Genomic DNA, 22,925 nt, shown 5'->3' on the forward strand with positions numbered 1-22,925 from the left:
AATAACATTTTCATAACATCAGTTCACCTGATCCCTGCTGTATATTTGATTGTTGCATATTTTGTTATTATCAAAAACAAGAATACTAATACAAGTTCCTGAGCTGCAAAAAAAAACCATTAATGTAGTTTTAAATGAGATTTTCCTAATTCTGGAAGTAACGCACACATCAAAATGCACGACGTATCTTCAACTCAGGTTTAATGAACAGCACATTTAAATACAGTATAAAACAGTTCAAGTAACAAACAACGCACTAATTTAGCAACATTCATCACCCTTGAATAACATTAACATAAAACTCTTCTTTAAATTCTGTAATTTAAGTTCTGTAATGTTATCACCAGTTTTCAAGGCTGTCTGTGAGATTATAATCCCTGGTCAGCTTCAGGATTTACAAACAAGGCAAAACACTGCCAATAAGAACAGCTGAGGAACTCTGAAACATGCAAAGTGATAAGAGGTGATGTAAAAGCGTACTAAAACGTATAAAAGTATTGTTTCTTTTATGGTAACTATTTTTGCCTCTATGCCTGTTCAAAGTTGAAGATAATGTGGCTTTTTCATGCAGGTGAACGCAGGCTACTTGCTTCCTGGGTTACAACCATTCTCTCCTCCTTGTCGGCCGTTTTCCCATTGTCTTCTTCAGCCAGAGGGTACGGTCGAAGGTCCAGGCTCAGAATGCCACTGAACATGCATTCGTCAAACTGTGAGGAAGGGGACGAAAACTATTTAGTAACTGTTATTTTAAAAAGGAAAAAAAGTTGCTCTGACTTCCGAAGTGCTCGTTACATCTGAATAGACTCCCAACAGAGCGTCTGATTTGGAGAAAAACTCCTCCTTCAGAGAGATGGCGATGATCTGCATGTTGTGTTTGGACTCCTCCCTGATGAACGTGGTCACCTGCGGACACAATTCAATAGGGTTATTGATATTTAAATTATTATAAAATCTCTATCTCTTCCTGCCTCTTTGGCGACGACGCTCATTTTCCAGATTAAAGGAAACTTACCTTGCCGATGTTAGTGTTGTCCAAGGCTGCGTCCACTTCGTCCAAGACAATAAAAGGAGCCGGATGGAAACTTGAGAGAAATGACACAAGCAAAACATTTTTATTTCATTGTATATTTTCCTTCTCTTATCGTAATCTAGTGTAAACTGTAGTCTCTGTTGCAGCGTTGTTGAACTCTCAGGTTTCACCTGTGAAAGGCAAACAGCAGCGCCAGAGAAGCGATGGCCTTTTCTCCTCCAGACAGATTGTCCATGGACATGAAGCGTTTCCCCGGTGCCACACAGTTGTAATTGATGCCTCCGAGGTACGGTTCCTCTGCATTTTCTGCACTCAGAATGGCCTGAAGAATACACAGCAGACAAATTCCATTTCTCTTTCTGAGACGTGGCATTTCGTGACATTTTCAACACAGGTTTTTTGCTGTATGAAAGCTAAAAGAGGGCCGTTTTAGGAAAATAAAATGATATTCTCTGACACCATCTGCAATGTCCAGTTGTATTGTTTATGGCATAGCTGAACTCAAAAGTGACATTCATACGAGGCCGGGATATAGATAACAGGGTGTGGATTTAGGTTCATGTACTTCATACACTATAGTGTTCAGAACGGGATTTTGTTGCTTCACCTGAGCACTGCGGTTCCTGCAGATTCTTTTATAGATCTGCTCGATCACAATCGCCACATGCTCGAAGCACTGGCTGAAGGTCTGGCATCGCTGTGCTTTGATTTTCTCGAACTCCTGGTAGCACTTTCTGGCTGCGCTGGAGCACGCCTCGAAGGCTGAGTAAAGAGGAGGTAACAACGCAGCGTTATGACGACATAAAGTAACAGGTATGTTGGCTTTATGAAAGAATGTAATGTTTCAATAAAAGTGTTGGGTTTGTTTACCTTCTGTCACTCCCTGTAACTTGTACCTCACCTCCCTCATCCTCTCCAGAGCTTTCAGATTGGGGGTGGCTGTGTGATGCAGCACTCCTTCGATGGAGGACACTGAAGCCTTCAGCTTCTCCAGGTGAGCCTCCATCTCCTCCTCTGTCTGCAAACTCTGAACACACAAATATTGAAGGCATGCATGTGCTGTACTTACATGTTCCTCTGCTTCATGTTGGTCATACAAATGAATAGCAGCACAGAGACAGAATTAGGAGAATAGTGAGGCTTGATGTCTCACCCTGAGTTTTGCCCCGAGCGAGGAGTAATCGATGACTAGTTGAGCTTCTCTCTCGTAGATGTCAGTGGTGGCCAAAGTGCTTTCAGATTCTGTGTCCAACTTGCAAAAAAAAAAACATAGTCAGATCAGACTGACAACATTACATCATATATCCATCCTGCTTATGCTCTGAAGGTGACACTGGAGGAGGGAGGCTGACAGTGGACACAATACAGAAACAAACCATTCACACACTCCTTTCATCCTGGCTACATCCACATTACACCATTTTCATCTAAAAAAAATGCATTAATGCTGCTCAGAATGTGTGTGCCATCCACACCCTGGTTTTTTCAATCCACGGAACCTCTGAGATTTGGGGGACACTGCTGGTTTTGTTTCAATTTAAAAATTCCAGTACTGTGTTTTAGTCTTGACATTATTGCGATTGGTCATTGGCAGCAGAGCTGTAATGCTCATCTGGATACAGTTTCTAGATACAGAAAAAAAGAAAACATAATAGTGTGGATACACCGTAGCCTTAGAGTCTCCAGTTATCCTGACCGCAGCGTGCATGTCTTTGGACCGCCTTTTAACTCAAACTATTATCAAGTATGTTTTAAAAGCCACACATCTGTGACGTTAGGAAGACTTCTTCACCTCTCTGTCCTACCTGCACCTGACTGATTTCAATCAGGCTCCCTGACAGCAGAGTGATGGGCACATTCTGGATCTTGACGGCCAGCAGTAAGTTGTGTCTGCCCAAGCGTTTCTGCTCCAATGCGGTCTCGGCAAACATCAGCTCCCGCTGCAAATTCACCGAATCTCTGAAACCAAGAGTTATAGGAAAAAGGCCCGTGTCAAATTGTGGTTAATTCTTAGGATTTTGATTGTTTCTAAGTCAACATTGAAGGGGAAACAAGTTCAATCTGAAATAGGCAACCAAAATAGTTACACTATGCAATCAGTGATGGTGATGAGTAGTAATAGTCAAGTCAAGTCAAGTCAAGTAGTTTATTTGTCAAATGTACTATATGTACGACATACAGCACAGATGAAATTGCAGTCCTCTCAGACCCACGGTGCAAAACAGGCAGTAAACATAAATAAACAATCAACAATAAACAATCAACAGACAATAGATACAATCAATAGTATCACTGGTAGTATTTGTTACCCTTCGTTCAATATAATGTTTGCATTTATTTGAGTACAAAGTACTTTTAAAAGTATTATTTCGTAGTGGCTCTGTCGCAGACATGCAGCAGTCAAGCGCAAGACACACACTGCACACGTAACAGTGCCATCTTACCTGCTGATCTCCCGAAGGCGCTGGGTTTTCTGGTCCAGCTCAGCTTTGGCAGCAGCCACTTTGCTTTTCTTGGACAGCAGCTGATTCTCCACCTGCAGCAGTTTGTCCTGAGCTTCTTCCACTGCCAGCAGCAGCTTCTCCTCATCCTGCAGACAAATACAGACATGCAGTGGCAGATTAAATAAATCTCAGCCAGACTGCTGTACTTAGCCCTTTAATTGTAAAGGGTTTTGATTACCTCTTTCTGCTCTGCCATGATTCTCTCCTCCTCCATGATGGTCAACTCCATTTTGTGAAGCTGCTTCTTCTGCTGCTCCAGTCGTCCCTGTTCATACTCAAGTTGTACACTCAGACGAGCACACTGACTCTCAAACTCCAGCCTGAAGAGGGTATTAAAAATTACTGAATTTTCGGTTGTTTAATCTGATAACTTTATTACGCGCTTGGCTGCTTAAATTTTGCATATGCAATACAGAAAATGATGTAGATATGGTTTGGAGTACCGTTTCTTATCAAGCTCTGCCTGCTGTTTCAGGTGCTCCTGCTCATACTCCCGGATGTTGTTCACACCAATCTCAGCACAGAAATCAGAAAACACCAGGTCCTCCATCTGAATACAAAGATCATCAGACTGATCACTGACAGGTAAAAACACTACAGCCAATCGCAAGGTAAACAACTTGGCAATTTTTTATGAGAATTATTATGCTTACCACAATGTGCTGAGGCATTATGTGTTTATTGAATTGTTGTGAATTAAATGATGTGATTTTAACTTTTAGAAACAGAAGAGACAGAAGTTGTTTTAAGTCCACATCAGCAGATGGAACAGACCTGGTTGATCTGGTCTCTGATCTTCCCCATCTCTGCCTCTTTTGCCTCCACACTTTCGAGCTGCATCTGGATCTGATAGTCCAGGTTTTCTATTTCACTCTCCATGCGAGAGATCTCCTGAAAACCACAGGCAGCCAGGACAGACACAGTATTACTGCCAAGTCATGAACTCTTACGTCATAGCATGGATAAACCAGGGAAAATAAAGTTCAAGAAACAGGATACACTGGAAAGACTGAAAACAAAAGGACACTGATCCCACAAATTGCACTAAAAATCAACAACAACCCAACAACAATTCGATTTTATCATACTGCTTGGCACTTGGGGATGTTTTTTTTCCGGAGGTTTTCCAGCTCATTTTTGGAGTATTTGAGGCGGATCTGAGCACCCTGGGCCTGAGCAACGACCTGTTTCAGGTCCGAATCCTTCCGCTTCAGCTTCATTAGATCCTGTCATAAAAACACAGTACTGTTTATCATGAAGAAAGTACGCAGTCCTGTAAGCAATCCTCACTCACTAGTTCAGTGCATTATACAGTTACGTACACAGAACAGACACAGCTTCTCTCCTTTAATGTAACTTTTGAAAAATGTTGTGAGCTCTCATGTCCCCATGTTTTTCTTTCCCTGAATGTATTTTCATTTTTATCCCTTATAACATCAACCTGCCAAGGGACTAGAGGCAGAAATTAGCCTCAGGCTACAACATGGCATATTTACATTTTAATGATTATCAATGTGCAATGTCCCTTTCCTTAAATAAATTAAAAATAATTCAATTAAAAAATTAGATATATTGCCACTAACCCAGCTGGTGTCCATTTTATCATTTTATTTATATGTATATATATTATAATATAACACATCCATATTTTGTTTGTTTATGCATCCATGTTGTTGCTGTCCAGTCCTGTCAGCTGTTAATATATTACTTATTTCATAGATTTGTGAAAAGTGCAGTGTTGTGAAACTCCGTTACCCTTCTGGGACAAATAACTGAACTAACAGTTAAATCTGTGTCAGAGAAAAATAATTTCACCAAAATCTTACACCAGGGACATTTTAATGGTAGACTTTTGTTTGGGATTGTTATGCGTTGTCAGTGACTCACACGTAGCTCAGCTGTCAGCTGTTCTTTGCGCTCCCTCAGCCTCGTCACATCCTTCTCTTCCCAGCAGCGAGCTCTGCTCCGCAGATCACTGGAGCCTCCAGAGATCACACCTGACTTTGCAAACATCGTCCCGTCCAGCGCTATGGTCTACAGGAAACACTTATTAATAAAAATACCTGCTACCAGAGACCATACTCTGAACTTTCCTTACTCATAGCTTACCTTAATGCGCTCCTTTCCACCAAACGCCATATTCCGAGCCTCTTTGATAGTCTCACACACCAAGGCATTGCCACAGACAAACTGGACCACCTTTTTCAGATGGGCCGCCCCTGTGGTAGCATTTATCTTGACAACATCCACCACCATCTTGGCACCAGGCACCTCCCTCAGTCGCTCTTTCAGAGGTCTCACCTGGGGCACACAGTAGCAATGGTTACCACTGCTGCTGGATATTAGCACATTCTGCACAGATTTAACAGCATTTCTCAATGTTTTCTATTTACAACTGCCCCAAAAAGTTAGGACTTGCTTTGGTTTCAACTCACATCCAAGTAGTCAATGGGCAGGAAGGTTTCAGGCTCAGAACGCTCCTCCTTAACAAATGAGATACATTGGCGGGCCACTTTCTCTGTGGTCACCACTATAGCATTCATGTTGTGGCCAAACACCTTGGTGACAGCCAGCTGGTACTTCTTATGGATGGGACTACACAAGTCAGCGAGTCGACCGTACTGTGACAGGAAAATTTCAAACACTGGTTCAGAATATAGGAGTGGATGCAGAATACATGTACTGCAATTAAGTCATATATTTTTCACCTTTAAGCAAATAAATAAGCTTTTTCGCTTGTAGGGTTTTACTGGCAGCTTCTTGAAAACAAATTTATATATAAAGTTTAATGACTTATAACAATTAGTCTCTCACCACAGATTCAGGGTAAAGTCTTTGGAGCTTCTTAAGTAGCTCTTTGCGCTGCAGCTGCCGTCTGCTCTCCTGATTGTCCAGACGAGCATTCCCCAGCTCCTCCAGTACCTGACCCAGCTCCTGGTTCACCTCCTGACAGCGCTGCTGAACCCTCTGCAGCTCAGCTGTCAGACTCTTCTCCAGTTGACAATACTCTTCAAGGGATGCCCTGAAACATACAGTGTCCTTATAATGTATGCATGGTTTCCTTCTGCCACGCTATGTTGTGATGAAGTATTTAATTTGCTCTGATAAAGCACCATGGAGTAAACATCTCCTACAGCCAAGGACAAAGTGACAACATGTGCTATTGAAGTTATAGTCTTGACATACTCGCAGGTTTTGCTGTAGTCTTCCAGTTTCTCTGCTCTAATCGTCAAATCCTCCAGCTGACTCTGGCTGTTCCTGATGCCATGCTGCAGCAGGTGATGTTTCAGATGAATTAAACATATATTAATCACAGAGTTGTTAAAATGTGTGTTTCTTTCTACATCTCAGTCTGTGTTTGGTAACTTGAAAGGTGAGTGGTATCATCACAAATTGTTTCTCGTACAGTACCTCCACTTCCTTCTTTCTGCGCTGGACAAAAGCCACATTTTCATAATCAGCTTTCACCTCCCAGTTCAGTTTCTCTGCCTGCTGCCTGAGAACAGCCCCCTGCTTTCGGGCCAGCTCCTTTAGCTCCTTGTATCGCTCCAGCTGTAGCCAAAAAAATAAACACACAATGAGGATGTCACTCTTTTCTTTTTGTTTTTCCTGAAGCTTTCCAGCAAGCTGTAAGTATGCACCGTGCATTTAACACCAATGCAAATGTCCAAGTGATTAATCAAAAAAAAAAAAAGACTGTAAGAGTAAATCAGACCCTCCAGGTTTTATAAATTATGTGATTGCAGAAATGAACACAAAATGATGTACTCTATGTAGACTATGATATGGTACACAACTTAATTCAAGGTGAAAGGAGTTGATGTCTGATACTCACCTGATCTGCTCCTAGCTCAATGTCCCTCCCACTGGAGACTTCCTGCTGTTGGACCTGCTTTTCATAGTTCCTCCAGGTCTTCTCCAGTTCAGCAATCTCCTGCCGACTCTCTGCAATCTCCTTCTTTTTCATGGCTAGCATATTCTGTTTGCTCTTCAGGGCCTTGCGCAATTCCTCAGCCTTTTTCATGTGATGAGTAGTGTTCATCTTGGTGCTGATGTACTGGGACCTAAACTGTGACAGGGTATGCTCCTGGGCACTGGGTGAGTAAAACATTTATTTAAACTTTGTTTCACCAAAAACTCGCATTGAGATTAAAATGTTTTTACATGCAAGACCTATAAAAGACGAACAACTTCCTCTTTTCTACGCTAAAAATAATTTAAAGCGACAAAGATATTAAGTTTAGAAATACAAAGTGAGGGATAACCATCCCACCAATCTGTATAAAGTACACAGATGGTTCGCAAAAGCAGAGTTGATGATGATCTCCGTCACCAAAATTTATGTTTACTTCACACCAATAAAAAGAGATTATTCTCAAATATACTGCAAAATGAAAACATACTGCTTTAAACCTCTACACACAGACCCACCGGATTTCCTTCTCAATTTGTTGCTGCTCTCTAGTTAGGCGTCCGTGTTCCTTCTTGTGGGTCTTTAAAGTCTGCTCCAAGGTCATCACCTTGTTGTTCAAAGCAGTTGCAGCCTGCTGTTTCTCCCCCAGGTTGTCACTGAGAATGCCAATGGCCTTTTCATTATGATAGAGCTCAGTCAGGCTCAGCTTCAGGCGGTTTTGGTGAAGGTCGTCCAGCAGAGCCTGGAACTTCTCAGCCTGGAAAATAAAGTGGTGGGGAATGTACCTACCAGTCCACAGACATTAATGCTCAATAGAAAGTCACAAGACGACCACTTATTCCATCATATGTGTCCTGGGAGCACACAGTTGATTTAGGCAATGTAAACTTCCTTGTTGCTCTCTTCTCATCTTCTTTAATTTCATCAGAAATCGTTTTTTAAATAAAATATTTTCAGTTATACAGTGTAGCAACTCCTCTGAACATTAAACAGTAAATATTAAATCATTAGTGGTGTCTCTCAGATGCTTTGTAACAGAAACAGGACACATCGTCTTTTTTGTACAACCTTACCTCCCTTTTCTCCTGGAACACCTGCTTCCTCTCCACATTGGCAGCTCTCTTCTTGTTAAAGTGGAACTGGGTGTCCTCTCTGGCCTTTGCCAGTGCCATTTTCTTCTTCTCGTACTCAGCAGCATACTCACTCGACTGGCTGATTAGCTCAAACATCTTGGTCCTCTCCTTTGGATCCTTTAAAGCTATGGACTCCACTGCCCCCTGGTGACCAGCATTGTGATTTTTTTTACCATTGTGTTTTTGCATTTAATGTTTATATAATGCAATCCTGATACACACTGGCATCTTACCTGGAACACCAGACAGTTTTGAGCTTTGGTCACAATGCCAATCTTTTGAAGCTCCTCCATATATTTGGCATGACTAACAGTTCGACCATTGATGCAATACTCAGTGGAATTACCTGAAAAATACAGATGACCAGTTTTAACTCAAGAATGCATTTATTCTGAGGAGAAATAGGAATCAAGCTTAAAAGTAGCAGAAGCAAGTGTGCAGTATATTTGTGAATTATTAACATTACTAACTTAATCAGAGTAAAGCTCTTCTGTTTTGTGTTTTGGTTTAGGTCTTAGCAGTGCAGCATCTATTATTTCCCTCGACTTGAGTTTGTGAGCCAACTAAAGCAGTGGTTCCCAATCTTTTTACCTTAAAGCTCCCCTTGCTTGTGTCCAAGACAAACCAGACCCCTAACCTTAATTCACAGATTATCTTTTGAGTTATGCAGCTCAAAAAAAACAATGGATCAGAAATCATAATCTCCTTCGCAGAGGTGAGAAAGCACTCAGAGAGCAAACATCCACCAGAGGCTGCTCAGTTTCCCATTTCACAGTATCACTGACCTACATGATTTGAGTTTACAAACAGTATATTTTTCAAGGTTAACAATAGTCTTTTAAAAAACATCCTGAATCCAGCTTCTGGATCATCACCAAAATAACTAGTAACACCAGTGTGATACAAACCCATTTCCACTCATCAAACTAAACTCACCACTGATCCTCCGTCTGAAGACGGTCACCTGGTCCTCATCATCACAGTAGTGTAAGGCAACACTGGTGGTGTCAGACACAGGCTGCCCAACGTGGGCTCCATGGACTAAGTCTCTGAGGTGCTTTACCCGGAGGACGGCAGCCCGATCCCCCATGGCGAAGCTCAGGGCATCCATCACGTTGGACTTGCCTAGTATAATGTGAAATGTTTTACAGCAGTCATTCCCAGAGACGGGATCAGGACCCAAAGATGGGTTTCAGGTGTTTTTTGAGGTAGTACTCTTTATCTGTTGTGTTTTTTGTAACACATGCATTAAATTAGGTTGTAATTTATTTGTCAAACATTGCCCAGGAATGGATTGTTTACCTATTCAAAGTAAATTCAGATATTGCAGTAAATAATAGTCCTAATTGTTACATTATGTACAAATTTGTTCTTCTAATGGTTTTTACTGTACATTGGGTTGTGACAGTTTAAAAAAGTTTGTTAGACCATTCTAAGAAGTTAGGGAAAGAGATGTATAGAATATATTTGAAAAATTCAGTGTCTGAATTGAAAAAAATGCAGTGAATGAAGTGTTTATTCTGTAATTAACAAAACCAAGTTAATGCAAATCTGACAGTGGGTTTCAAACTGGATTAAAACTTTTAACTAAAAATATACGTTTAATAACTAGACCTGGTGCAGCATATTAATGGAAGCAAACTTCTTCACTTGAGCTAAATATAAAAATTGGCATTAAATATAAATATAAAATTGTACATAAACTACAAGAAGTATATTTTATTCAGCCATTTACGCATAAATGATGTAGCAATTTAAGTTTCATGCTAAAAACCTGTTAGCATTGACAGCTAGCTTTAGCTTTCGCTGGAGACAGTTTATAGAACCTACTTACCTGAGCCATTTGTACCAATTATGCAATTAAATTTCATGAAAGGACCGATAATTTGCTTCCCTCGCCACGACTTGAAGTTTTCCACGCCAAGTTGTTTCAAATAGCCCATTTTGAATTCACTCTTTCCAGAAGACTGGAGCTGCTAACTCCTGCAGATTGAGTAATGGACAGAACGATCGACGGGATTAGACACAGGCGGGAAAGTTAAGGTACTCCTCCATTTTAAACTCTCTCTTTTTGTGTACGCGCCCGCGTATTTACGTGTACGTGTGTGTACACTTGTTTTATTTCACTTAAACTCACTAGTTTTCATGCGAATCAAAGCTTAGCTCTAATGAGGCTGAACCGAAAATCTTGTCAAAGTTATGTGAAATGTGGTTAGCTTAAGTTCAGGCTTTAGGTTGAGGCATTAACATGTTATAGGATGAGGACACACCACCTCAGTTTTGTCTGCAACTTTTCATTATAATTGTAAGAGCTGCTGCACGGTGTAACTTATGGGTTAAAAAAGGGACATATTCTTCATTTTTATTGTTTCCATAAAAGCCTTTGCTTTCACCACATAGTGTTGTTGCCACCTGGGTGGGGCTTTAATGGAAATATGAAGACTTAATTTATGGCATAAATGATCTGTGTTATCACGTACATTACTAATGTCTTACTACTGCTGTGTCTCTGTACAGCAGATTAAACAAGAAGTGCTAAGGAGACCAAAACTGTCTTTCTTGTGACTAAGTAGATACAAAAAAACATCGAAGATATTCATTGACTTATGAAATTGAAAGGGAAGAAACACAACATTATTGGTCTATGTGACTTTATTGGTCAGTCTTAAAGTAAGATAGCGTAAATCTGAGGAGGAAGCAACCATGTCTCACAAAAACACATTACCACACAATTTATCTGCATTAAAAAAAAAAAATGATAGAAACATAATTATATGTGTATGTTTATAAAATGTTGATACTATGAAGAAAAACCATGACCTAACCACTGTCCCTTATCACATTCATATCCAGGAAATGGTTATCGTCATGAAGGCGATGATATCCAGTTCCTTCCATTTACTAACCTACTGTAATGCATGTGTTGCTCACTGTGCATGACTACATTCTTATCCAGGAAATGGTCGTCATCACCTTCATTTCCTCAAAGCATTATGAGCAAAACAAAGAGATAAATCATTTATGTCTTATGAAATATTAATGAGAATGCAGGTCAGTCTTATGGGAACATATTTTTGACAAAAGTCCACCCATGCTTATTCATCTCTTAATCATCAATAAGGATGGTCCCGGACGTACTCCATGATATGTTTAAGGCCCAGCCAGGTCTCAGTAGCGGTTGGAATGATCTGATTAGATGGCAGTACGAAACCGTAGCGACCGGTGTCCCTCAGCTCAAAGGCAAATGAGTATTTGATACCCAGATTGTAGGACCAGTCAATGCTGCCACCACTGGCTTGATCTGAGGAGATGAAGACACATGAGTCATATACTGTAGTGGCAACAGTGTAAGCATCAGTAATAATAATAACATTGTTGTTTGCCACACTGTCGTGATTGTATATGAACTGCAATATTTAGATATTTAGAACTCAAACTAAGGGTTTTGAACCAAAGAAAACAACAAGTATTGCTGGCAAATGCAGTTTTATAATATATGAATGTAATAGGAAGTTTTTTCTTATGAAGTAGTAAAGCAAAGGTTAAAAGGTTCTTACAGATGATGTTGCAGATGCTTCCAACTTTGTACCTGGTGCCATAGAGAGAAGTGAGTTTCTGTACTGCAGCTCTGCCAACCGAGTCCTTCAGGGACAAAACAAGGACATTATAGTAATGTTAGGATATAAGCTCTCCATTTATACCAAGAGAACAAGAGAACGGCTGTCATAGTGTTGTCCTTTTTAAGTTTTCTACTTTAACAAACTCAACTTAAATAAAGGAAGAGATTTGTTAGTTCAGCCTTACCTAGTTTAGAAGCTGCCTCAGATAAGATACCATCATTTAAAATATGATGCTAAATTTTACCCACTTTACAAGGCAGACATCTCCCCCTGTGAGGGAAATCCCAATCTGCCACATGCCTCCCTACAGTTCAATTTCTCATTTCTTACCAGCTCTTGCTGATGGGGCACGTTGTGACAGGAATAACCATAGGGGTACATGAGCAGCTGCGAGTAGGCGTGCACAGAGATGAAAGACTTGAAGTTGCCGTGACTCTTGACGAAGTTCACCACGTTTTTAACCTCGATCTCAGAGTGAGCCGAGGGGCCGTGGTAGGAATCGGAGCAGGGGTTCCTACTGGCACCAGGACCTGAAGGGGAGATTCAAAACTGTCTGGCACACATAATAACAACACAGAAAAGTATGGATAACTCAGTGGGATTTTTGGTACAGACTGGCAGCTCCCATTCAGTTTAAACAGTTTATGACATAGTTTTACATGAACACAGATTGGCACTCAGTAGCTGCATTGGATTGCATACAATGCAGTTCTATTCTATGACAATTTGACATTCTTCTGCCCACTAGTCCAATATTTGTATAGGTTACATATAATATATTTGTATTAATAAAACATTAATCTATACTCTGTAGGCAGCATATGGAAATAGAGAGCATCACTCTTTTTTACACTCACCAGCAAAGCCAGCATCCCAGTTCCTGTTGGGATCTACACCACGACACATTGAGCCCGAGTTCCTGGAGCGGGTCTTACGCCACATGCGGTCCTGTACATCAGATCACTTCACTTAATACAAATAATAATTTTCATTCAACAATTTATACTTGTACTTATACTTATATACTTGTACATTTAGCTATAAGTTTACTGTTTAATCGAGTTGTGGTGACATACTGCAGAGTGGGTGTAAGCGTAGCCGTCAGGGTTGGCCAGGATCAGCATGTAAATATCCATGTTGTTCAGAAGAGAAGTCACAGAGACGTCCTTAGAGTAGTCAGTGGCAATCTAAGCAAACACACTGATTAGACAAGGCATTCTCTCAAACACAAAACAATGTTTTATTACTTATGTATGTGAGCAGAGACGATCACAAAGACAATTCACAATACACTCTGTGTAGCGGAGAAACAAGGAAGACACATTTATTTATAAAGACAGTTTAAGAAAGTAAATGTAAAGCCAAATGTACTGAGATAGAAGTTTACCTTGGGTCTAAAACCAACAATAACAAATGTAGTATTATACAGTAGCCTGTGTGAAGAATATACAATGAAATTATGCTTAAGAAAAACTGAGGATCCTTTCATTTGAGCAACTAAAATCAGTTTTTGTGTATTTTAGGTCATTTGACTAATAATGTCAGCTTCATTAATCATACTACAGCTTTTAAAATGCACCTCCAAGATTATTTTCTTCTAATGTTTTTTCTGTCTCACTCAGACAGTATAGTTCCACAGCCTACCTTGTTGGCTGTCCACACTCCAGTGGCCTGAGACACCCACTCTCTGGAGTGAATTCCTGTGTCAATCCAGATGGCAGGACGCTTGGAGCCACCAGTGCTGAACTAAACATGAAGGAAAACATCCTTAAGACGCCGCAGGTGTTGTATAAAGTCAAATACACTTTACACAAAAAGGACTTTTTACTTTAGTTATAACAAAACTAACTCACTATTACCACATTTATCACCATATGGTGCTCAGACATGCAGGTATGAACACATGTAATTGTAATGTTGACATTTATGTCATGTCATGGACGAGGTATCCTACCTTGAGCACATACATGGGCCTGTTCTCATAGGACCTCCCAATTTCCTGCTTGGTGACCAGATTAGGGTGCTGAGCCACCAGGTCGTCCATCCAGCTGTAGAGCTGTGTGAGACAGTCAAGCGTTCAAGATTAGAAGATTATTGGTTAATTGCATTTCAGTGCCTGTCACTGGAGATGGCTTTGCAAAGGGCTGCATGTTCTTGTTATGCTATTTTCTCTGAATTTATTTATTTTAAATAATTAGAATTGTTTATCACTCTCTTATTAAAGAGCAGCTTATGTTAATGTTTACCGTCAAATAAGTACACTGTTACCTTTATATAGTTACTAGATTCTAATATTTGAAACTTACTTCATATTGTACTTACTGATAAATCATGCATATTTATTTAGCCCAAGCCCAATTCCTTGACCTTGGCCACTACAACATTTTTGACTCAATTGTGAGACAAAAACTCTAATAATACTTCAAATGTAGGCATGATATAATATCATTTAATATAATATAATAAGTGAATAAGTGTGTGTATATATGCATGTATAGCCTACTGTCTCAAGAGAATGATAGGCCCCAAAGTTGAAGCTTCTGGTGTTGCGCTCCTGCATCTTGTTCTTCTCCATCTCAGTCTTCTCCTCATCGAGAACATCCTAAAAGTGACATGTGACATTTCAGCATTCAACATCATTATCACAACTTTATCACGATCAAACTAAGCCCCAGGATTCGATGATCAGTGAGCAGTGATAGATCGATGCATATGTCAAAATTGAGTGTGCAATTTACAAACCTGGAGGTTGTCAATCATGACAGTGAAGGGGATGGAGTGGGCTTGAAGGTGCTCCTTCACAGAGCTCAAACTGGCATATGGGACTCGGATGTCAACAGGAAGCTCAGTGGAGACAGGATGGAGCCAAAAGTCCAGCTGGGATCAAATAGGCATAGAGGAATCACATCATTTGCCTCAACACAGTGGATTGAACTAGATTGAAAGTGTAGTGTGCAGAATGGATCATTTTTCAAATGATTCAGGGAACATGGACTAGTGACAAATGGCACGAAGCTAAACAAGAACGTTCTGTCATAATCTTTAGCGTGATGGTGTCAGTGTGAACTGAGAACTTGTTAACATCAGTATGAGGGGTGTCTTTTAATCCTCCTCTCCTATCCAATATACAGCACTAGCATTCCTGTACCTTATACTGTCTATTTATTAGATGTGAGATATATGGGAGGTACTGATTAGATTTAAGCATTGCTGTCTCCTCCTGTGTGGCTAATCCTTGCCTTCACTGCAGTGGATTTTACTTACGCTGAAATTTAAGCTACCTACACTTACCTACACGTATGTTTTCACATCATGCAAATTGTTTTCCAGTCTTCTTTCTTCAAATCCATCATTCCTTTACACGCCAACTGCTTTTAACAGCATTTGCCACGTTGAACTTCAGCTTTATTATAAACTTGATACAGTTATTATTAACTATACAATGGTGTTAGTGTTTTGTATGAAAGCAAACTATTATAGCTGAGAAAAGGTGAATGTTGGTGTTGATATTTTGTGTGTTTATGTTTATACCTCCCACTCCTCTTTCGTCTCCAGTGCCCGCAGGAGTCGGATCTCTTCCTCAGACCTTACATTGATCCTAATGACCTGATCTCTGGAATGAAAGTCAGTAAAGTCAACATTATTGAATATGCAATCTGTGTTAAGATGTCAATTACTTTTCATTTTGAAAAGAAGACTCCGCCTAATCAAGATTAAATATGAAACATAAGCCCAAATCTGTGGCGTACTTTATATTGTATATATATACTAATATTTATTATTGTGTATGGTGTCACCACATTTATCTGGAGCAGTTGCAAAGCCAGCAGCTGGCATCATAGCAAGTATTAATAAACTCTGTTGACACCACAAATGTTGACACCAGTTAATGAGGATCCTTACATGTTGTCATAAATTAAACTCAGAGAAAAGACTGCTCTTCTTGCGAAATGCAGCGATAAACGTACCCATTGAAAAATCTCTCAGCTTCAGCCGCAGCCACAAGCACCAACGCCAACCAGACCAGGCCTTTCATGTTGTCTGACGATCCACTCCGTGTGACAGTGTGTGACAAGCATCAGTTCTTTTAGTCTAATATAATGAGCAGACAGGTGTACCCTTCCCACGTAACACAGTTCACAGTTCAAGTTATTTTTGAAAGACAAACATGGTGATTAAGCTTTGTATCATTTTCCCCAGTGCTCAGCTGCAGATACAAGCGGTTTCCCCAGATATTTTACTGACTCGAGTAAACTCTGGTATAAACATTTAAGAACATAATTCTGTATAATCTGGCATCTGGTATTATATATCCTTAATCTGTTAAAGCTGTAGTCATGTGTAACTTAAAAATATATGAAAATCTAAATGAAAGTCTATAACATTCTTGTTCCCACTATGCTGATTAAGACTACCAGTTCCACACGACTCTTTCTGTGTCGCCCAAACACTGCCTCGCATTACAAACACTAAGATGGGGTGAGATGGCTGCCAATGAAGTATGGCTACAAGCAACAAGCGCCCATGTCAAATTTGGATTCTGTTTATTGGAATTGAAAATCAGTAACATGGTGTTAATATATGGTATTCACCATGGGAAACGTTCCTTTTTGCTTCTAATATAAATGAAATGTTAGGAGGGAGACTTCTGATCAGACAGATTGATGGATGTCAGGTGGTGGAGAGGAGAAGGAGGCGTTATACTGAGAAGTATAAAGCGTCAGGCATGTGGTGTGGAAAGTTTTCCACCAGATGATAAACTTTATCATTGGGGAAAAGGTGTGCGTGCGTGCGTGTGTGTATGTGTGTGTGTGTGTTTGCCAGCTCTGCAGTCACTTTCATTTACCTTTGTGCAGCCGCCTCACTCTGCTACATGTAAATGTATAGTGTTTCCTATAATGACCTCCCATGTTAGTTCAGCGGCCACATACAGCACAATTTAATCTCAAGTGGGCAGGACCAGTCAAATAATAGCATAACAACCTATTAACAACAAGCACTCCGAATGAATTAAGTGTCTTTTTTACAAAACAACCTGAAATTTCTTGAGAAAAATAAGTGCAATTTCAACAATATTATGCCTCAGGTAACCATTTACAAAGGCACAAAACATTTAGCCGCAGGTATCTGGAGCTGAAAAATATAATAGTAGTCATAATAGTCAAAGTGTTTAGTGCAGTTTCATTGTTGAACCACAGTGTGCAACATCTGCGCAGCTGTCACTTCTTCCTCTCTCTTTCTCTCCCTCCCAAGTTGACCCATTTTTCATCCACTTTTATCTAATGCTCATTTGAATGTCTCATGTAACTCTGCTGCTCTGTGATGCTTCCCTGTTGCTGCACAGAGCAGACAGGTTCACGTTCCCACAGCTGCTGACACTTGATATACTATCATTTCAATGAATACCTTGCTTTAAAACCACTAAATACACTTACTTATGTGTTTGATTTGTCTATACTATCCAGTTAAAATGTAGTAGTCGTGTTGTAAGACTCTGTGTTAGTGGGTGGATTCACATGCTGCAGACTGTCTGTCAACATGCAGCCATGGCTGAAATTCTCCATCTACTCACTCCGGCCGCTTTGCAGAGCAAATGGTTTTCTGCTTACATTGGGGAGATGGGAAGTGCTTGACTTGTTTATTTAATATGATTAAAATGAACTGTGTTTTGAAAGTATAGAAAGCCCTTTAGTGTAAATAGTCAAATTTGCCATGCTCCAAAGATTAGCCACAGCACCTTCATTACTCCCTGTGCCAGTATCATATGTGTAACCTGCAGCCTGCCAACCTCGATCCTCTGGATCTGAAATCTTTACATTTGCCAAAATACAAACAAAAGTCATGCAACATCGCAGCTTGATCACAAAAATCTATCCAAGACATCTGAATTTGGAGCTCAGCCGCTGACTAACACTATTTGCAGTATAATTTGGAGTGGTCTTGATTCACATTTTCCCTTTGCTATTTGTCTTTCTTCACTCTTTCCTCGGGCCAGCTGCTGTTAACAGCTTCTACTTAGTGTGTCTTAAATGACCGTCTTGATACTCCACTCACTCTGCCTCCCACCTGCTGCATCCTCAGCTTTCATCACTGCTGCTCCCATGGTTTCCTTCATTAAAAACAGCCTTGGATCCATCCTTGGTTTATCTTCAGCAGCGGGCATATGATGTGTTATATATAATGGCAATATTCACAGTAATATTCACAGTATTTTTCACTTCTTTTTTTCCCGTTTTTGGGAATGTGAAAATAGTGTAATCAGCGAGACAATCTTGAAGGCAGGGGTTATTTATAATGGTCAGTGAGGGTGGAGGTTTTTTGGGGGTGGGTGGGTGTGTGAAGGGAATGTTAGTGGTGAGCCTATTGGTCTATGAGTAAATCAACTTCCATAAAGAGAAAGATGGGGTCTCCTTTGCCTTTGGAGATTGCAATATAAACCAACTTATGGTCCCAAAACTGAGCTGCCACCCAAACCTGTTGCTCCACTCTGTTTCTATCTGCAGATAAAAGGTGAGACAGTGTTTTCTTTTCTCCACTGGAGCTGATTTCATGGCACACATTAGATTGATAGAATCTTTGGTCCTGTTGTTGCACTTATTGTAATGCATCTCCTAGTTGACTGATTAAGTTATATGTTCTTAAAGCAAATGTGTTTTGGATGAGTTAAATAGATAACCCACTCATAAGGAAATGTTCCTTTAGGATGTTGTTGTCAACTGGAGAAGTTCCTGTTGACCGTGGTGTGTTGTTAATTTTGGGGGTGAAGCAGTCTGTGCTGCAGGTGTGAGCTATACTGGTGCAAATGGACTCATTATTTGGAAGTGATGATCATTGTTTGTAGCTTTTTGATCATATCTGATTTGAATAGATTTAATGTCTCAGAGTCAATAATTTGCTTATGTGTGACTACAAACAATAACAGTAATGTGCAACTACGTGATCACTTTTTGTGAATAAGTTGCTACCACTTTTTATTCATGTTGTGTATGCTTGTCTTCTTTTACATTGTAAAGCACATATACATGTACATCACAAATACATGCATCAATTATGTCTAATATAAATGTAATTTCAATATGTGTGATGTAAATTAACAAAGATTTGAATGGCATGAATTTAAACATAAATCCATTTTGTATGTGAAGGTGATGTCTCCTCCCATTTCTAAAAAGAATCTCATACATAGATTACATTTATTTTGTTATTTGTGTCTGGCTTCTTGTTCACTAATCTTTAAGGCATGTAGATGTCATCTTGAGGTACATTTCTAATTACAAAAGCTGTTAGTTGAAAATGTGTCTGTGGGTCAGGGAAAAAGAAACAACTGACCACAGATGATACTCTAACATTGACAAACACAGTTTTATATACATGCTGTTTCCACATAATGTATATATACATGTATATTGACTGGCTAATGAGACATAGTGACAAATCCATGTATTATCTACTGTGGTTGTTCCTGGGAATGTCTCTTTCTGTAGATGATGTAGCTGTTGGAGGGATTGACATCGGTTACATGAAGCCGGACCCATTAGTTGTTATGTTAAAATACAGATTTTGCATCTGTCATTATTTCACTACTTTTTCCGATCCCTCTGTTCTCCTGTTGACAGTCTAGATTTACATAATAAGAAATACTGTCTCGTACTTTGTTTTGAAAGATTTTCTTGAATCTGGAGGAAAAATAACAACTTATGAACAACTCCCCCTTGTTACATAATCATAATAACAATTTAATCGCTGTTGCTCAGATGGAGTGACTGTGGCTCAGGACTGTTCTGCATGGTTTCTATTTAAGGAGAGAATGGCTCATGTTTGAGATATTTGTACCATCACAGTAGAGGTCAGGTGTTTCCCGATAATCTTCCAGAATATAATCATCCAGAACATAGACCTTTAATGACAGGGATGCCCGTAGGGGTGACAACTGGACCACTGATCCTTACCCTAATTTAGACAAGAGCTTTTTCCTCAAGGCTGACCACAAATCTACAGTCAGTGTCATGTTTCTTCTAAGTGGAGATATTATTTTTGTGAGACACGAATGAGACATTCCAATCCCATTCCCCTTCAACCTGACCCCACCATCACCTCTTCTTATACGGCTTGTTCTAATTGATTATAAATGAAAGAACTTACGATTTAATTTCTTTAAAAAATGGAAAATTCTGTTTTTGTGCAGGATTTGAAACCAAACAGACGGCAACATGTCAGAGTAAGTGGTTCTCTATTTGTCTGAGACCTATTCACTTTCAAAATGTGTAGTTAACGAAGTCCAGTATCACATTTCTTTGTTTTTTTGGCTCAAACTGTCGTTTTCTCCTCAGAAAAAAGATGTCATCGAGCCGCAAGCATCATCTGAAGGTAAGAGTTTGTTTTACAAAATATTTAATGAAGCAAAAGCACTCTTGTCAGGCTGAAACTGGGTAATGGAGGAATGTACTTCATTAACATTAACTGATTGTTTCCTTGGCAGAGCTTGATGCTTTCCATCGCCAAAGATCTGCTGGAGGAGGACGAGAGGGAACGGGAGGAGGAGAGGGGGAGGTACATGGCTGAGAGCTGCCCTTCTGTGTCCATGCCCCGGAGCATGCAGGAGCTGCAGGCACGTCACAAACCCACAGCCGCACATGATCATGCATTCAAAACGATCATTAAACTTACATCGCACAGTGTCCATGTCCCAATATATACTGTGCTTTATTGTCTATTTGAGTCTAAATGGGGTTATAGTTTACTGTGGAGTCGCCCCCTGATGGCCAAAAATACAGGACACTGTGACACTGGCTTCCTTTTTTGTGCAGTCTAGAGGAAGAATACAAAACATCATGTCCTGTAATGAAAACATGATGACTTGTGACCGCAGAAGACTGGAAGAGAGATGTAAATGGTCTCATGTCGCTGATCCTGTAATGAACTTTAACTCGTCCACAGTGCAGTTAGTTATGGAACTTGACATCTTTCTCATGTCTGTGTGTTTAGGAACTGTGCAAGGAGATCCATCGCAAGATCGACGGGATCGATGAGGAGAGATACGACCTGGAGATGAAAGTCAAGAAATCCAACAAGGAGGTTTGTCTTACCAAGTTTTGTTAAAACATCCAGTAGATATTTTCAAATGGAGTGAATGTTTCCAAAGAAAGCAAGTATGTCATGGCAGCTGCTAGATTGGGATGATTCCCAGCTCCTACCGTCCCCATTGTGACAAGCCCAGCACCTCTGGGACCAAAATGTCCTTGAATATGATACTGATGTCGGTGGATGAATGGCGTGGATGAGGGAATAGTGTTCATTCCTTTGAATGTTAGTGGGAAAACTTGTTTTGAAGTACACCGCAAACCAGATGGTTTGTATTTTGTATGATAACAGAACCCTGTGTTTCAATGGCTCACATCAGAGTATTATTGAAAGTGTTTTTATATGAGGTACTAACACATGGGCAGTGCTGGAGAAAAGGCTACCGAACTGCAAAAAAAATCAGTGAACATAATCTTAAGATATTGTATACTTAAAGTGGGTGTAGATTTCTCGCAATTAAGCCATTTGAAGTGGTAAAAGTCTGTTTTTTCTACTAGGCGTCAGTGCTGTATACAACAATACAAACCCCTGAAACGATCCCATTAAATGTAGATATTTCCTGCTTCAGTTAACTAAAGTGTAGTGAATCCAGGGTTGAATATCCTCCGTGATGTCTTTATATCATCTTCACCTTCCAGATTGATGATCTGAAGATCAAAGTTCAGGACCTGATGGGCAAATTCAAGAAACCTGTCCTCAGGAAAGTTCGTATGTCCGCTGACGCCATGCTTAAAGCTCTGCTGGGCTCCAAACATACAGTCAACCTGGACCTGAGGGCCAACCTGAAGCAGGTCAAGAAGGAGGTGAAAGAGGAGGTGAGGAGCTGGTTGGACTTACTCACTTGTGTGTTTTTAATCTTTTTGCGCCTTAGTTGACAGAAGCAGTAAATTAGTTTTAGGAGCTGGTAAATGTGGGGGCCTGTTAATGTAGTGGGTAAAAAACCTAATAAAGTGAATTACCTTTTAATTTTCAAGCTGTTACATCATAAATGTGCTTCTAAATCAACCTTTAGACCTGCAAACAATACATAAAATACCCATATTTAATGCAGGTCATGTAAAGGTTCTGATTGTGTCATTAAACTGCCTGATCCAGCTCTGATATCTGGCCATTTTGATGTTTCAGGAACTGCGTGATGTCGGTGACTGGCGTAAAAACATAGAAGACAAAGCTGGCATGGACGGGAGAAAAAAGATGTTCGAGGGCGAGGCTTAAACCTGCAGTATTTACAGTATAGTCTTTTCATTTTTTTTTTTTTTTGAAACTTAAATCAAATAAATATACATCATCTTCTGAAGAAACTGTCCTCATGTTTACTTGGATTTACGTGTTTGTCTTATCATCTAAACGTCCTGTTAATTGTGTCTCTAATATCATTTTTATCAGGAGCAAAAGATAAGACATCACTGCACAATGTGATTTCCTGACTTCACAGTGATGTCATGATAATATCAATCATGAATGATTGTGGGATCAGATGCAGATTTTTTTTTTAACCTTGCATAATGGACTTGTCCATCTTCACTTTGACGTCTTCATGACCTGACATTTGATGGGGTGTCGCGTAGTACGGACTCGGCTTAAGATTCACTCAACTAAGTTTACTTCAATTTTACAGTGCGATACAGCCAGACGAATGCCTGC

The 22,925-nt window shown here is 40.0% G+C and overlaps 4 protein-coding genes across 5 annotated transcripts in view; 2 read left to right on the top strand and 2 right to left on the bottom strand.

Moving 5' to 3' along the window:
• LOC131469481 (troponin I, fast skeletal muscle-like) overlaps positions 1-22,925 on the top strand; it is a 145,771-nt gene that overhangs the window by 113,686 nt on the left and 9,160 nt on the right. The window lies entirely within an intron of this gene.
• Positions 185-10,827, bottom strand: smc1b (structural maintenance of chromosomes 1B). The gene is made up of 25 exons (XM_058644423.1): positions 10,415-10,827; positions 9,517-9,705; positions 8,814-8,926; positions 8,521-8,724; positions 7,966-8,204; positions 7,370-7,628; positions 6,946-7,086; positions 6,721-6,803; positions 6,349-6,556; positions 5,970-6,155; positions 5,644-5,835; positions 5,422-5,568; positions 4,623-4,760; positions 4,309-4,425; positions 3,978-4,084; positions 3,713-3,854; positions 3,475-3,620; positions 2,836-2,989; positions 2,184-2,282; positions 1,901-2,057; positions 1,638-1,792; positions 1,201-1,352; positions 1,013-1,082; positions 793-903; positions 185-707 (listed from the first exon to the last, which is right to left on the bottom strand). Exons 1-25 carry the CDS (start codon positions 10,521-10,523, stop codon positions 564-566), a joined length of 3,762 nt encoding a protein of 1,253 aa, XP_058500406.1. The 5' UTR covers positions 10,524-10,827; the 3' UTR covers positions 185-563.
• Positions 11,215-16,439, bottom strand: cpa4 (carboxypeptidase A4). The gene is made up of 11 exons (XM_058644428.1): positions 16,169-16,439; positions 15,732-15,813; positions 14,943-15,077; positions 14,704-14,802; positions 14,155-14,256; positions 13,845-13,946; positions 13,277-13,387; positions 13,058-13,148; positions 12,531-12,730; positions 12,138-12,222; positions 11,215-11,881 (listed from the first exon to the last, which is right to left on the bottom strand). The coding sequence occupies exons 1-11, from the start codon at positions 16,234-16,236 to the stop codon at positions 11,694-11,696; spliced, it is 1,263 nt and encodes a 420-aa protein (XP_058500411.1). The 5' UTR covers positions 16,237-16,439; the 3' UTR covers positions 11,215-11,693.
• Positions 13,837-22,581, top strand: LOC131469479 (troponin I, fast skeletal muscle-like). 2 transcript variants are annotated; one of them, XM_058644430.1, is made up of 7 exons: positions 13,837-13,982; positions 20,386-20,418; positions 20,531-20,567; positions 20,680-20,808; positions 21,186-21,275; positions 21,920-22,096; positions 22,407-22,581. In XM_058644430.1, the coding sequence occupies exons 2-7, from the start codon at positions 20,411-20,413 to the stop codon at positions 22,494-22,496; spliced, it is 531 nt and encodes a 176-aa protein (XP_058500413.1). In that variant the 5' UTR covers positions 13,837-13,982; positions 20,386-20,410; the 3' UTR covers positions 22,497-22,581. The 2 variants fall into 2 exon arrangements, with proteins under 2 accessions (XP_058500413.1, XP_058500412.1); XM_058644429.1 differs by lacking the exon at positions 13,837-13,982 and adding an exon at positions 18,635-18,710 and having other exon boundaries at positions 22,407-22,580.

The sequence above is a fragment of the Solea solea genome, chromosome 12 (assembly GCF_958295425.1).
Source record: "Solea solea chromosome 12, fSolSol10.1, whole genome shotgun sequence".
NCBI lineage: Eukaryota > Metazoa > Chordata > Actinopteri > Pleuronectiformes > Soleidae > Solea > Solea solea.